General features: G+C 34.9%; 1 protein-coding gene across 6 annotated transcripts in view; it reads right to left on the bottom strand.

The window, feature by feature from the left end:
* Positions 1-283: 283 nt before the first annotated feature.
* HBS1L (HBS1 like translational GTPase) overlaps positions 284-17289 on the bottom strand; it is a 91916-nt gene continuing 74910 nt past the window's right edge. For all 6 annotated transcript variants that reach the window (XM_023230617.2, XM_023230618.1, XM_023230616.1 and 3 more), the window contains 5 exons: positions 14845-14935; positions 14351-14459; positions 4963-5063; positions 2038-2182; positions 284-973 (listed from right to left, as the gene is read on the bottom strand). In XM_023230617.2, coding sequence (XP_023086385.1) covers positions 962-973; positions 2038-2182; positions 4963-5063; positions 14351-14459; positions 14845-14935 — 458 coding nt within the window. In that variant the 3' untranslated portion in view covers positions 284-961. The remainder of the gene's footprint in view (positions 974-2037; positions 2183-4962; positions 5064-14350; positions 14460-14844; positions 14936-17289) is intronic.

Consider the following 17289-nt stretch of genomic DNA (forward strand, 5'->3'; position numbering starts at 1 on the left):
TTTACTCACAGGGGACTTATAATTTATAGGTAAGCAAAATAAAGAAAGGGCCATCACAGGTGTAATTCTAAAAGTGAGAATAGGAAAAGCAAGTTATGGTTAAAAAAATGGATGAGATGAAATTAGATCTGCCATTAGGATAAAAAATAATTCATGTGACAGAGCTAGGAAACTCTTAGGTGAAAAAGATCCCACAAAACCCCTAAATCATATTTAGTGTTAGTGGCAGAGAATCTCATAAATGTCTAGAAAATCTCATAAATGTCTGAAGAACAAAACACAGTTTGTATTATGCTCCAACTAAGGCATTTTATTAGCTGGCTTTACAACTTAAATAATACCTTGGCTTTCAAAGGAACAGCTTCCACTAATTCCAAATTAAACTTTCACAAGTTTACTTGTTTGGGGAGGGACAGTCTTATGGTCACCACAAAATACCTTTATTATAACCTTCTCCAAATCTTTTCTTAGCGTTAACTGGAGGAAAACAAACAAACAAACAAACAAACAAACAAACAAAAAAGCTTAGGTCAAATATCAACTGCCTGAAAAATCCAATTAAGTTACTTTTCCTTAAAACATGTGCAGTATAATTGAATCCAAAGAGAAAACTGCAAATACATTGTGCTTTGGCCAGAAGTAGAGTTCATTTCATGATGATTCAGTATCTTCAGATACTATTTTTGACACTTGCCATAAATCTCAGCGAAGTAAATCCATTTACTAACATTTCAAAGGGAAAGTTGTTTTTAACATTAGCCTTTCTTTGCCAGTTGGCAACTTATAATTTTTGCAGAGGTGATTATTAATACTTCTTTGCAGCTAATTTTAGCTTTAACTTTTCCTCTCATCTAAAAAAAATACCAGTTGCACATTGTTCCTTTGACTTAATGACTGGATTCTTTGAAACAGAGGTTAGCTATTTCACTGTATCCGGAAACACGGCAGAAATTCTGACCCATCATTCTTTTATCTGTTAAAGCAAAAAAAAAAAAAAAAAAAAAAGACATTTGCTATCATTTAATCAATCACATTATAAGAACAACAATGGGAAAATTACAGTGAAAGAATTATTATATCAAGAGAAAATCTTTTTCTTTGTTCTGCAACTTTCTTCCTTTCCTAGTCATGCTATTTCTGCAATTTACTATACTCTCTCCATTATTCTCCACAAACAACTCTATCTTATTTTTAGAATGCTCTTTTGGAAAGAATGTCTTGATAGATTAAATGTGATGTTGATGACAATGATGACATCAGCTACCATATTGGATGCTTCATATGTGCCGACTGCTGTGCCGAGTTCGTTGCACGTTATCATTTCATAAATTTTTACAACTCTAGGAGGTAGATTGTATTATCCTGTTTTTACACTGAAGGAGGTAAATTGAAGGAGAAATGCATTTATGCTGCTAAAAGTTGGTGGAGCAAGAACACAAATGGGCAGTGTAACTCTGAAAGCTGTTTTCTTCACCTCTACCCCACACTGCCTTCCATATGCATTTTACTTAAATGATGTATATAGAGTTTCTTGGTGCTTTAGCAACTTAAAAGAAAGACCTTTCATGATATGTGTAACTCACTTTTGATGCAATTTAAAGCATATGTTATATCCAATTAAATGAACTAGTTTTAGGCAGAAAACAATCATGTGGAGTAATGAAGTACCCTTTAAAATACAATATTCATAAGATTCATATTAATTATGATAATGTAGAAGAAATTAAATCACTGAAATTTTCTAGTTCTTTTCTGGCTATTTGCTCCAGCAATTAGAATTTAATATAAATTCGAATTTCTTATTCTAATAGCATAACTGTGTTTCCTTTAAGCCATAAAATCTCATTGAAGATTTTACCAATCTTCCAAATATAACTCTATCCCTTAAAGGACCACTACAACCTAAAATGTGTAAGGCCTCTCCTCATCAATGCTTCTTCTTTCATTCCCTCAAAGCTTTCTTTTCATTCCTAAAAGGTAAAAAAAAAAAGGCATCATAACTATGGATATATAATGAGTCACTTTAAAATAAAATACCTCAGTGACAACACCAGCAGCTATTGTAGAACCACCATAACGTAGCATGAACCTCCCCAGCTCTTTAAAGTCTTTATATAGCTCAAGAGCTATTGGTCTTTGTGTCTGCAGCTCTACCAATGCATTCTGGCCTTTAGTCAAAAACCTATTCAGACAAAAAAAAAAGAACAAATGAATATATGATAGACGTGAATAAACATAATAATGACAACCTGAAAAACAAATATTTCACATTTAACCAACATATCAACTGCGTCTTTCAAAAACAAGAAAAATATTTTTTGAATAAAAATATATGTCTTTGGACTTTCTGCTTTAGTTGAAAGAAGTGAGGAGTAATTCTAGATTTAAGAAACATTAGGTAGTTCATTTTTACCAGTCTTCCAAATATAACTCTATCCCTTACAGGACCACCATAGCCTAAAATGCTTAAGGCCCCTCCTCATGAAAGAAATGCTTTTTCTTTCATTCCCTCAAAAAAGTGAGTTCAATTATCTAATAAAGAAAATTATACTAAGGCTTATTTCTATAAAAAAAGTATTTGCAAAGCAGAATATAATGCCTTATGTCTTTCCTAGTAAAACCGTAACTTGGGGAATGTGTATTAGGAAGTTATCTGTAAAGAGGACAATCAATCTGTTGTTGCTAAGATTACCCTCAATCAAGCAAGCCATCTCTGTCTCCCCACACAGGAATAATAGTTGCTTAGCAGGAATTCAGGACAAAAATTACATAAGCGGCTTTTCCACAATATGATACTTGTAAAATATGAAGGAAGACCGGGCATGGATCAGACTGTAAATGGTTTCATAAAAATAAGTAAACAAAAAATCTCTAGGGTGGGTCCTGCTCAGACAGGCAGAACCTAAAAAGGGACATTTTGGAATTGTTTTCTAATTTAATTTTGATGTACTCTAGAAGTATAGTGGACAGAAATCATAAACTCTCCTGTTGAAAGATTAGTTCAGGGGCAGACAGACTAAAAGAAGGTTCTAAAAAAATACACCAAAAATTCCAAATATCGGTTTTGGACAATTTCAGGCTTAAGTTCATTCCTTAGGAAGGAGAGCATCTAATACATGCATGGCTTGTTCCTAATTTAGTTTCTAAAACATTAAATTCCATTCTGCATAATCAAGAGTCTACAACGTACCTGAACAGGAATGAAAGGGAAAGGCCAAACAGTTGTGCAAAATAAAAGGATAAAGCTACAAATAAGGTGACAGAGAACACAAACATGAGAATATACGTTAAATTCTACCATCACTGAGCTAGGATTTTGTAGCAGGAGCATGGAGGGGAAGACTCGGGATTATATATGATGAGCCAATTTCAGACTGAAAATTCTGTATCAATTGTCTGGGTCAAACAACCTGGCTCCTGAACAAAAGAATATAAGTTATGTAAACCAATTGACTAGGTTAGAATCCTGCCTCTATCACTTGAGCTTTGTGTCACTTGCTAGATGCTTCACAGGACTGCTAAGAATATACATCATGTGAAAGCATTCACAATACAGCCTAAAAAATAGTGGTCCTCAAGAAATGTTAGTCGTATAGTTATATCGTGTTTCTCAGAACATTATGGCAAACACTCATGCCAGAAGCTAAAGACTCAGGTTAAATATAAAGATCTACCTTTAGAAGAGAGGTAAAGTAGTCCTTCCTCATAACAGAGAAACAGGCAAGGGTTTAGAGCAATGTAAGATTTCCTCTTCCACTTGCAGTCAGCCTATTAACCCACTACCCACGTTTGGCCTCTTCTGCAGGTGTAAAAGATGAGGAACACCAAGGATAGAAAAAAGGGGACTTGGGATGTCATTGGAAAATAAGTTGGAAGGGAAACCCCAAAGCTAATGCAGCCACACCAAATTGCAATTAGCCTTAACTTGGATTAGGGTAAGAAATCTTTTTTTTTCTTTTTTTCTTGGGATGGAGTTTCACTCTTTTGCCCAGGCTGGAGTGAAGTGGCGCAATCACCGCTCACTGCAACCTCCGCCCACCGGGTTCAAGGGATTCTCCTGCCTCAGACTCCTGAGTAGCTGGGATTACAGTTGTGAGCCACCACACGCAACTAATTTTTGTATTTTTAGTATAGACGGGGTTTCACCATGTCGGCCAAGCTGGTCTCAAACTCCAGACCTCAGGTGATCCGCCTGCCTCTGCCTCCCAAAGTGCCAGGATTACAGGCATGAGCCACTGTGCCTGGCCAAGAAATCTATTTTGTAACATTCATCTCTAGTCTTGTATTTTGTTTTTATTTACATATTTAGTTTCTGAGGAAGTACTTAAAAAATCCCAATCTTGTCCTAGCCAAAGGGAAAGTGTCACACGTAGGCCTGGACATTAATGCTAATCAGCAGGCCTAACAGGATGCTGATCACCTCAACTTAAGGCTCCAGGTGGACTTGGAGCAAAAAACAAAAACAAAACAAAAAAAAAACTTTCCATATGGGAAAAGAGCAGGTTCTACAGAGTGTGTAGATTATTTTCTTCTTAGCTTAGCGTAGGGAATGATCTTATTAAGGAGGTGACAAGAAAGTTAAACACGCAGTAGAAATTTGGAACCAGTGTCTAGACATACTTTTTAAAAAGTAGGTCTGGTTTTTGAAATGCCCTTATTTTCACATCATCAGTATCTACGGCTTGAAATGTACATACATATATAAGCTTATATTTACGTTTATTTATAATTCACATCCTCCACCACCACACATAACAGAAATTATATCTAGCATTCATATCTAAACAAGAGCTTAAATACTTGCTTGTTTTTATGTTTGTTTTAATCTAGTCCTTGAAAAAAATAATTTCTGGAACAAGTAAAAATGGGTTTCACTTACCACAAAGAGAAATACTACACAAATCAGTTAATCTTTAAAAAATTGGCTTAAATTGCTTATCATTTCTGTATTAAAACACTCACTTAGGCTTTTTCTTTGTGACTTCACCCGTGCTTTTGTTTAAGACACTAATCAATCGTTTAATAACGGCGGGTTCACTGACAGTTTGGTAGTGTAACAGCACCTAAAACAAAAAAAATTATAACACTAAAAATCTGCATAGTATCGCTGTCCTTTTCTTTTGGCACTTACACTTAATTATCTTCAGTTCAGTGCTACTGTTTGGAGTCTTTCAGGATCTCCAGTTGCTTCCTCTAAGTCCCACCACTCTAATCAGGTGGTTACTTAACTTACTAAGGGGAAAAAAAGTCATGAGAGGCATTTCAAATTTCTACCGCACCAACTGCTGTATCAACTTAGTTCAGTGCATAACCTGTCAGCTTTTTCCTCTGTACAGATGGAGGGTAACAACATCTTAGGGTTGTTGTAAAGATTAAGATAATTTGTCATTTAGAACAAATGTTGTTGTCATTTTTATTGTTATAAGTAGTAGTAGGGAAAGAACCTGGGATTGAATCTCAACTCTTTCTCTTCTATCTGTCTGTACCTCAGTTTCCTCAAGTGTAAAATAAGTAGGCTTTTATAGTGTTATGATGAAAATTAAATAGGATCAGACACAGTGCCTGCCATGGTAGATGTTCAATGAATATGAATTGTCTCATACAAATTAGAGAGGGGGATAATACCATATTCACAGTAATTAATGTATTCATTGTTGAATAAGAATATTATAATAAATACAGAGGTAAAGAGGAAGGACAATAACATTTTTAACTACACTGGGTACAAGCATTGTATGATACGATTTATAAGTTCTATTTAATTTATGCGGCAGCTGAGTAGGCCCTGAAGTCAGACAGACCTGGGTTCAAATAACCTGTAGTTGTGTGAACTCTGGGGCAAGTTCTCTTTTTTTTGGAAGCGGAGTCTTGCTCTGTTGTCCAGGCGGGAGTGCAGTGGCGCAATCTCAGCTCACTGCAACTTCTACCTCCCAGGTTCAGGCAATTCTCCTACCTCAGCCCCTAGAGCAGCTGGGATTACAGGTGCACGACACCACACCCAGCTAGTTTTTGTACTTTTAGTACAGATGGGGTTTCACTATGTTGGCCAGGCTCGTCTCGAACTCCTGACCTCAGGTGATCCGCCTGTCTTGGCCTCTCAAAGTGCTGGGATTACAAGCATGACCCATTGTGCCTGGCCTGGCGTAATTTCTTTAACAATCTTCCACCCCTAAAATCCCCAGCCTCTGGTTCCTTTTCACTGAAATGAGGAAAATCAGATAATGCTATTTTAAAGTGGTGCCTGGCACATGGCAAGCATTCAGTTAACTGATGGTCTTATATATTAGCTATTATTTCCATGTTTTATATGTAAGGAAAATTAAAATAAAAAAGGTTAAGCAATTTAATGTGGCCACGATGCTATGTGTAGAGCTGAATTTTGTGCTTACGTCAGTTGAAACTACAAATCGAAAGCTCTTCCCACTTGAGTTTACAAGGAGGCCTATAGAAATCATACAAATGGAACCTTTCGCTTCATGAAGATGAAGCTAAGGTTTGGATACACCCTAATCCAAACCAGAACATAGATTGACTATCCTCGCTCAAATAGTAAGTGTGCAATAAGCATGAAGTGTGTAATATGTCTACAGTTTGGAGGTATTGGAAAGACCAATTCCCAGGACATATCAGAACTATCGAAGTTTCATTGGTTTATAAGGACCATTTAATGCTGTTTGTAGAAACACTGACACTTCTACTCTGGAATTTCCTAGCCAAAACAGTTTGCACATTCAGAAAACAGAAATGCAAGAGTGGCTGTAGATGCACAATCCTAGACTTTGGGAACTTTCTAAACCAACTCATTCAATTTAAAAAAACAAAACAAAACAAAAAGGCACAGCTGAGCCTCCATTACTCGAAAAAGACAAAAGTGGTTTTATTTTTCAATGGCACTTGAGGAGTCGAATTAGAAAGATTCCAAAAGAATTAAAAACTGACTACTGGGGGTGAAAAACTTGCCACAACGCATGGTAAAGTGGTGAGAAACACCTCTGTGCATTCAAAGCATTCAGGTCTTAACCAGTATCAACATAACATAAATATAAGTCTAAGTATCTAAGAAACATTTCTTTTGTAACAAACAACTTATGTAAACAAGTAGGATTCACTTCGCTTAGCCAAGGTGTGACAAAGGAACTGGAACCAGTCTCCATGGCCAAATTTGAAAGAACAGAAGCACACAAACCTAATTAAGTTCTTTCTAACTTGGTGAGCTATGTGTGTATTCCAGGTAAAATCAGGGTGAACAAAGGATGGGTGGTGGCAGCATGAAGTTAGGTCTCATATGTCTTTTTATCTCCTCAGTATCTTGCAAATAGTAGCTCAAACAAATTATTACATGAAAATAACAAAGAGAAGTGACTGTACACTATTCTCAACATTTTAATTCAGAGTATATATAACCAAAGTCATCTATAATTCAACGTGCAGCATAGTGTAATAGGAAAAAAAAGCACTGGATTTCAGAGTAACGAATAAGGAGTCCCGGCTTAATCACTTATTATTTATATAGCACAACCTCTCAGAGGGTTCAATTCCTTAACTATAAATGGGAACCATACTAACACAGATCCACAATCACTTATCTGCAATTCCCAAGTCCCAAAAGACCGAAAATCTGAAGTTTTTTCCTAAGTCTGTAACAAGCCCATTTAAGTGCAAAACCAGACTTGATGTGAGGCAATGTACAGATCTTAATTTATCTCAGTTAGTGTTAATAAGTTCTGGTGCAGAAACATTAATATTTTGATTTTAGAGTGTTGTTCCCTTCTGTTGTGTAACTTTTATGCATTATTTACCTTTCTAAAGTTCTAACATTTCTGAGTTCTAAAACCATTGGCCTAAAGGGTTTCAGGTAAAGGCTGGGATTCTATACTTCATGTACGGTTATGAGAATCAAATTATCTAGTGTTTTATAAGCTGAAATGGGCTACATAATCTGTTAGGTGGCCAAATAAATTATTTTCCTTAATTATCTAGATAACCTGTATTTTAAAAATATTAACAAATACATAGTCAATTGGTTTTCAACAAGGGTACCAGGACCATTAAATAGGGAAAGAACAGTCTTTTCAACTCATGGTGCTGGGAAAATTGGATATCCATATGCAAAACAATGAAGTTCTACCTTACATATGTACAAAAATTAACTGAGAATGGATCAAAGACTTAAATATAAAAGCAAAAACAATAAAACTCTTAGAAGAGAACACAGCACAAAAGCTTTATGACACTGGATTTGGCAATGATTTCTTGGATAATACACCAAAAACACAGGCAACAAAGGAAAAAATAAACTGTACTTCAACCAAATTAAAAACTTTCGTGCAGCAAAGGACACTATCAAGAGAATGAAAAGGCAGCCTAGAGAATAGGAGAAAATATCCACAAATCATGTATGTAATAGGGGATGATATTAAGAATTTCTATTAATAACAACACAACCTAATACAAAATGTGCAAAGGATTTAAAAAGACATTTCTCAAAGGTATACAAATGGCTAACAAGCACATGAAAAGATGTTCAGCATCTAATTAGAGAAATGCAAATCAAAACCACTATAAGACACCACTTAACAACTATTAGTTTGCCCATAATATTTTTAAAAATCCTTCTCCCACACCCCACTCCTAGAAAACTTGTTATTTAATGTGTTGACAAGGAAGTAGAGAAAACAGAACCCTTATGCACTGCTGGTGGGAATGTAAAATGGTAGAGCCCCTGCGGAAAATGGTTTAGCAGTTCCTCAAAAAGTCAAACATAGAATTACCATATGATCCAGCAATTCCACTCCTAGGCATATGCCCAAAAGAATGGAAAGCATGAATCCCAATAGATACTTGTACATCCATTTTCACAGCAGCATTATTCATAACAGCCAAAAGATGGAAATAACCCAAATGTGCATCAACTGATAAATGGATTTTTAAAAGGTGGTATATACATGCAATGTAATGTTATTCAGGCTTAAAAAGGGATGAAATTCTGATACACACTACAACATGGACAAACCATGAAAACAATTTGCTAAGTGAAATGAGCCAGACACAAAAGGACAAATATTGTATGATTCTACTTACATAAGGAACCTAGAACAGGCAAATTCACAGAGAAAGTAAGTAGAAGAATGGTTACCAGGGGATACCAAGAGGGAATAATGGGAAGTTACTGTTTAATGGGTACAGATTTTCAGTTTGGGATGTTGAAAAAGTTGAATAGTAGTGATGACTGGCTGGGCGCAGTGGCTCAACGCCTATAATCCCAGCACTTTGGTAGGCCAAAACTGGTGGATCACCTAGGGTCAGGAGTTCGGGATCAGCCTGGCCAACAAGGTGAAACCCCGTCTCCATTAAAACAAAAAATTAGCCAGCCGTGGTGGCGCACACCTGCAGTCCCAGCTACTCAGGAGGCTGAGGCAGTTATGGGAGGCTGAGGCAGGAGAACTGCTTGAGCCCAGAAGGCAGAGGTTGCAGTGAGCCAAGATTGTGTCACTGTACTCTAGCCTGGATGCAAAAGTGAGACTCCATCTCAAGAAAAAAAAAAAAAAAATGAATAGTAGTGATGACTGCACAACATTGTGGAGGTACTTAATGCCAATGATTGTACACTTAAAAGTGGTAAATTCCATGCTTTATATATATATATATATATAATACAATCAAATATAAATTAACTTAAAGTCTAATCCATTCTTCTATTATTTCCACTTAAAAAAAATAAAGAAGAGAGAAGATTCAAATAAGCTCAATTCAAAATGAAAATGGAGACATTATAAACGACACCACAGAAGTACAAAAGATCATTTGAGACTATTATAAACACGTTCGTGCACACAAACTGGAAAATCTAGAGGAAATGGATAAATCCTGGAAACATACAACCCTCCAAGCTTGAATCAGGAAGAAATAAGAAATCCTAAACAGACCAATATCAAGCAGTGAGAATAAATCAGTAATAAAAAAATGGCCGACAACAATAAAAAAGCCCAGGGCCAGATGGATCCATAGCCAAATTCTACCAGACATTCAAAGAAATAACACCAATCCTACTGAAACTATTAAAAGATTGAGAAAGAGAGAATCCTAACTCATTCCATAAAGCCACTACCATCACCCTGATAACAAAACCAGGAAAGGACATAACAAAAAAAGAAAACTACAGACCAATACCCTGATAAACATAGATGCAAAAATCCCTAACAAAATACTAGCAAACAAAATCCAATAGCATACCCAAAAGATATTTTACCATGATCAAGGAGGTTTCCTCCCAGGGATGCAGGAATGGTTCAGCATATGCAAGTCAATAAATGTGATTCATCACTGAAACAATTAAAAGCAAAAAAAGACCAGATGATCATCTCGATAGATGTGGAAAAAGCACTAGATAAAATCCAGGATCCCTTAATGATAAAAACTTCAATAAACCAGGCAAAGGGGAAACATACCTAAAAATAATAAAAGCCACATATGACAAACCCACAGCCAACATCATACTACATGGGGAAAAGCTGAAAGCATTCCCTTTAAGAACTGAAATAAGACAAGGATGTTCACTCTCACTACTTCTATTAAACACAGTACCGGAAGTCCTGGCCAGAGCAATCAGGCAAGAGAAAGAAATAAAGGGCATCCAAATTGGAAAAGAGTAGTCAAACTATCTCTGTTTGCCAATGATATAATCACATACCTAGAAAACCCTAAAGACTCCACCCAAACAACACCTAGATTTGATAAATGAATTCAGTAAAGTCTCAGGTTACAAAATCAATGTACACAAATCAGTAGCACCAATAACGATCAAGCTGAGAATCAAATCAAGAACAAGAACTTAATCCCTTTTACAATAGCTACAAAACCAACCAACCAACTCACCTAGGAATGTACTTAGCCAAGGAGGTGAAAGATCTCTTACAAGGAGAACTACAAAACACTGCTGAAAGAAATCATGGATGACAAATGAGCAGAGATACATCCCATGCTCATGAAATGGAAGAATCAATATCGTGGAAGAGACCACACTGCCCAAAGCAATCTACAGATTTGGTGCAATTCCTGTCAAAATACCAACATCATTTTCCACAAGATTAGAAAAAACAATTCTAAAATTCATATGGAACCAAAAAAGAGCCCAATTAGCCGAAGGAATCCTAAGCAAAAAAAGCAAATCTGAAGGCATCACATTACCTTACTTCAAATTATACTACAGGCTATAATAACCAAAATAGCATGTTACTGGTATAAAGGTAGATTCATAGACCAATGGAACAGAATAGAGAACTCAGAAACAAAGTCAAATACTTAACAACCAACTGATCTTTGACAAGACATGCAAAAACATAAATTGGGCAGAGGACACCCTATTCAACGGATGGTGCTGGGAAATCTGGATAGCTACATATGGAAGAACGAAAACTGGATTCCTATCTCTCACCACATGTAAGAGTCAACTCAAGAGGGACTTGGATCTAGGACCTGAAACCATGGAAATCTGGAGGAAAACCTGGGAGAGGTTCCTCTGGACATTGACCTAGGTAAAGAATTTATGACTAAGACCCCAAAAGCAGATTCAATGGAAATAAAAATAAATAGATAAGACCTAATTAAGCTAAAGAGCTAGTGCACAGCAAAGAAATCCTGAATATAGTAAACAGACAACCCACAGAATGAAAGAAAATATTTGCAAACTATGCATCTGACAGGTAGTATCCAGAATCTACAAAAGACTCAAATCAACAAGAAAAAAAAAAATGAACAATTACATCAGGAAATGGGCAAATGACATGAACAGATACTTCTCAAAAGAAGACATACAAATGGCCAAGAAACAGATGAAAACATGTTCAACATCATTAATCATCGAGGAAGTACAAATCAAAGCCACAACAGGATACCACCTTACTCCAGCCAGAATGGCCATTATTAAAAAGTCAAAAAACAATAGATGTTGCCATGTATGCGATGAAGAAGTGAACACTTGTGCACTGCTGGTAGGAATGTGGATTGGTATAGCCTCTGAAGAAAACAGTATGGAGATTTCTCAAAGAACTAAAAGTAGATCTACCATTTGATCTAGTGCTCTCACTACTGGGTATCTACCCAAAGGAAAATAAGTGATTATATAAAAAAGATACCTGAATGCATATGTTTATCACAGCACAATTTACAGTTGTAAGAATGTGGAACCAACGTAAGTGTCCATCAACCAATGAGTGGATAGAGGAAATGTGTGTGTACACCATGGAATACTACTCAGCCATACAAAGGGTAGAGATAGTGTGTTTTGTAGCAATTTGGATAGAGCTGGAGGATATTATTCTAAGTGAAGTAACTCAGGAATGAAAAATCAAATAGCATATGTGCTTACTTAAAAGTGGGAGCTAAGCTATGGGTACACAAAGACATATAGAACAGTATAGAGGACACTGGAGACTCAGTAGCAGGTAGGGCTTAGGGGAGGGTAAGGGATAAAAAACTACATCTTGGGTACAATGTACACTACTTGGGTGATGGATGCACTAAAATCTTAGATTTCACCATTATACAATTTATCCATGTAATCAAAAACCACTAGTTGGTGTAAAAAAAAAAAAAAAGAAGTAAAAAGAAAATTGACAAATAAATAAAAAATAAAGGAAAAAATTATTTGTTCCCCAAAAGCTACTGAAATAGAGTTTCCCATATGAAATAGGGGAAATTTAAATACATTTATGTAGTATTATAATATTAGTCCCTAAATAGTAAAATTTTAATAGCTTAGGAAACCTTTGTTTGCTTAAAAAAATTTTTTTTAAGTTTTTCTCCCATAGGGAGTAGACTGACAAAATATGACCATTTTTTCTGAAACAAATTTGATCCTGGTATTTCTGAATCAATATATGCCAGTAGAATCTCCTAAAGCAACACTGAAAAACTTGCAATTTGTGCTTATTTTTAAGAAACTACAGTAGTCAGGTAGACAATATTACTATTCAAAGTCACTACTGACCTCTTGACCTCTCTACCTCTCCATTGGCAAATATTATTACTGCATGAGTAAAAATATGCAGTAATCAACCTCTCCTTTGCCCCATAGGACATACTGCTTTCTATGAATGAGTTCCATTCACTCCCAACAATTAACTTGTTGTTACTTGATGATCAATACATGAATTCTGAATATTTAAGTATCTTCAACTATAGCAATTTTTTTTAAAGCTTTCATTTCTTTTTTAGTGTATGGAAGAAATGGAATATAATTATGAAAGTAAAGTACCTAAATAGCACCTTAAAATATAATTTTACATGATCAAATTAATGTAGAAATAATTACAAAGAATTATAAAGTACATGATTATTTCAAATATAAGTGTATCAGTATAAATGACCCAAATAAATGTATTGCCAACCTCTAAACCACTATCATTAACTTTAAAAAGTCTTACTTTTATTTCAAAGATGCATCAAATGGTAGATACGTCACTGAGAAACATTTACTGTCATGCAGAATCTGTACTATATGAGCTAATTAGAAAAAAAAAAAAGTCTAATGGGAAAATGGTCATCTGTCATGTGACAAAAGCAAGGTACCAAACTATAAGAGTATGGTCCCAAATATCTCAAAACAATTACACATAAAACAAAAAATCCAGACTATTAACAAGTAACAGCTTTTCAGGGTAGGTAACATTATTGCATAAAATCGCCCTCTTCCCATAAAATGTGTATGTTCAAATGACGCTGGCAAACCAACCTTACAATATGCAGGGTCTGAATGTGTTGCTTCAGTACAATTAAAGTTTACTGTCTATCTAGGATCCCCAGAATACATCCAATACATATCAGTATATACACATACTGGGTGGATAATATGCTCACATTAAAACACACTGACATGTAAAGATACATATTTATGGTTATGCAAATATACAGCATTTTTATTTTCCATATTTTTATGTGTTTTCTAAAATTTTCTAAACAATCTATTACTTTTATTATCAGAAAAACTGCAAATCGACATATTAAACAAAATGGAAACCCAGAATGATTCAACCTAAAAAACTTAGGTAAACTTTAGAACACAGTGAAAATGTGTCTATCATTTTTCCCTGGATAAATTTTATTATCATTACTTTGTATCCTATTTATTATGAAATATCTTCTCAATGCCTTTTTAAAAGCCCCCAGGCTCAAGGATCAAAATAAAAAACAAAATAAAAACGATTTTCTAATCATAAGTTTTTCTGGATTACAGTAATAAGACGTTAATTGAAAATAAATATAGTATCACCACTTGTAAAGAAAGTTACCACTTTTAGGATAAAATTACTTTGAATTTATAAAAACAGGAATAAAACATTTGGGAACTTACAGGAAATCCTTTAGTGACAGGAATTTCAATATTAAAGATGAGGATTCGGGCTCTGAAGCGAGTGCAAGCTTTAATGGGTTCTTTGGGGCCACAAAACACACAGCCAACACTGTAAGAACAACAAAAAAAGAGGAAAGGTAGTTGGGGGACAAATTTACATCAAATAGAAAGACCTCAAAAACATTTACAAGGAAAGTAAAACAATTAGTTAGGGACTTTTTCTAAATATTCCCTTCTGAGCTAAAACATGGCTTTAAACTATTATTAACCTTATGTCATTTTTACACATTAGCGCTTTCACTCAAAGCACATGCCAAGTATGTGTGCTGACATGTATTAATTAAAATTTTAAGTGAGTTCGCTTACATTTCCACAGGTGTCTATTTTTGGTCAAATGAAATTCAAAATTGAACTAGTAGATTGCAAAATATATGTGTTTAGAGGTGAGATCCTATATGAAGACAACAGTTGCTTAAACTCATTTTCTCACTCACTTGATTTTGATGATATCCATCCCAACCAAAGTAAGACTAACATGATCGCCTGCTGCTGCCCAATCAACAGGTTCATCATGCAGAGTGATTCCTGGAAATGAGTAAGAACCAAAGCATACAGTGAAACACCTCGATATCAAACCATAACAACCAACAGAGTTTGGCTGATTTGTGCTTCATCAGTCACTACTCATCATTTTCAATATGAATGGATTGAGAGTAAGAAGTGTAACTGTGAGCGTTGAGGAAAACACACTTCCTCTAGAACTGACTCTTCTAGAATACCACCCTAAACATAAAGTGACTTGTATTTGCCCATAAAAGGCCGACTTCTGCTTATTTAATCAAGATTTTTAAACTAATTGACACAATTGGTATATTCATTAGACAGGCCCCATTCAAATATTTCTATTATATTAATGGATACAGACAAAACACAGTTCAAGTTACTCTTAATGACATAAAAGACGGGACTGGAGAAGATGTAGCAGTATTTTCTTGAGTTTTGCTTTTAATTAGACAACCACCTAAACAATTAATCCTTGTTTTCCAAGTAACCCATAGGACACGTACTCTCAGTCAGAATTTCAAATGGTCCTCTCAGCAGGCCCCTTAACTACTCTTGGCTCAAAAGAACTTCTTTCCAGAGAGAGATCTGCGTACTAATGACTGCTTATATGAAAAGAAAAATATTAAGGAAATAGTGATAAGAAAATTTAATTTAAAAATGATTCTAGGTGTTGCTATATATCTGGAGATATACATCTATTTACCTAGACATAGTCCTGAAGGTAGTCGGGGAGAGCAGTTCCCAAGGGCAATACTCAGCTATCTTATTCAAAGGCTTTTAAAATATATCCCATATTTTCTGATTTTATGGAATCCATTTATGGATTAAGTTCCTTTCCATAGGAATGTAGGTCTTTTGACAAAGAGAATGTGTAGGCCAACCACTGTGGACAGTTCTCGATTGACGTGTTGACATGTTCTTAGTAAATTATAATCCACCCATATCTTTCTGAAAATACTCATTTCCTATGCAGCAGGGAGAGTTTCTGACTTTTAGGGAGCTCAAGGATTTAACTTTAAGAGCTCTGAGACAATCTAGAGTTTTATGCAAAATATCATGTATGTGCACATCTGTATTCATCTTGAGAAAAGAAGGCATAACTTTCTTCAAGTATCAGAAATTCTTCCTCCCAAACATGTTAGCAATTATGGTATTAAGGAATGTTTGCTAAATATCAACTTACTAGATTTCATTTTAAAATGTAAATTTAGAATGACCATATCTGAATTTTGCTATGAAATATGGAATTAAAAACAGAAGCTAGGTATTTACATACAATAGATATTGCCTTTGGCTTAAAAATTTGTAGAGGTTTCACACTACAAGTTCAATTAACGGTATAAAATTTTCCAAAGGTAATTATATTATCTGGTTCTTCTTCCCCTCAATCATGTTACACTGTTTCACACATGACATTTATCAAAAAACGTTTCTCAATGGACAAACATTACAAAAAGAGGTCCTTTTTTCATACTCCATGAGCTTGATATGTTAATAAAGTAAAAAAAGTAATTTAGAATTTCTATTTGTTGATAGTGGATTCAGTCAAGTGTTTCTTTTGGGACAGTACTGGTCAGAGAGCCACAGTAGTACCCAAAAACGTTTAGACACAACAGTGCATTCAAGAATCAAGTAAACCAAGCAAAAGCAGTAAGATTAGAAATTGAGGATGGAGAATCTCTCCGTTAAGTTAAAAGTCTGGCTCTCAAGGAGTAAGGTGGTTCTTCCCTGGGGCTTCTGATAAGACTTCTTTCTCAACAAACACTGATTAAAGACAATACTTTAGAGTTCACATGTGCAAAGTATAGAGAAGAGGGGGGTAAAGAATGTGAGACTTTCAGAGATGACTAAGAATTTTAGAGATTACAAGGGAGCCAATCTCAAGGTCTGTGATAACTTTAGGATCATGGTTTTAATTTATGGCTCTTAATCATAAAAAAATTCTTGTTCTCAAAAAAGATCATTAACATACCAAAAAAGTATTGTTTAAAAAGTATTATAGCTCTAATCACTTTAAAAGGCAAAAGCAGAGACCTGTACTTGTACACAATGAACAGATCTATAGAAAATGACACTGTTTTTAAAGTGCATATTACTTTTTATCAAAACAAATTTCATGATCCCTAGTGGGCAGAAATAAAAAGTTCAAATGGAAATAACTGGTTTTCATTCCCTTATTCATCTTTAAATATAGTTTAAACCATGTAACTTCAATAGATACTAATTTCTTAAACTTTTCAAGAAATCTGCTTTTAAAGAGAGCATATTAATTCAAGAAAAACATACATTCAAATTTATAAACTAGTTAGGTAACTCTAAACTATAAATTAAGAGTAACAGAGAGAAAAATACTAAAATCTAAAAAATTTTTACAT

The sequence above is a fragment of the Piliocolobus tephrosceles genome, chromosome 5 (genome assembly GCF_002776525.5).
Source record: "Piliocolobus tephrosceles isolate RC106 chromosome 5, ASM277652v3, whole genome shotgun sequence".
In the NCBI taxonomy this organism is placed as follows: domain Eukaryota; kingdom Metazoa; phylum Chordata; class Mammalia; order Primates; family Cercopithecidae; genus Piliocolobus; species Piliocolobus tephrosceles.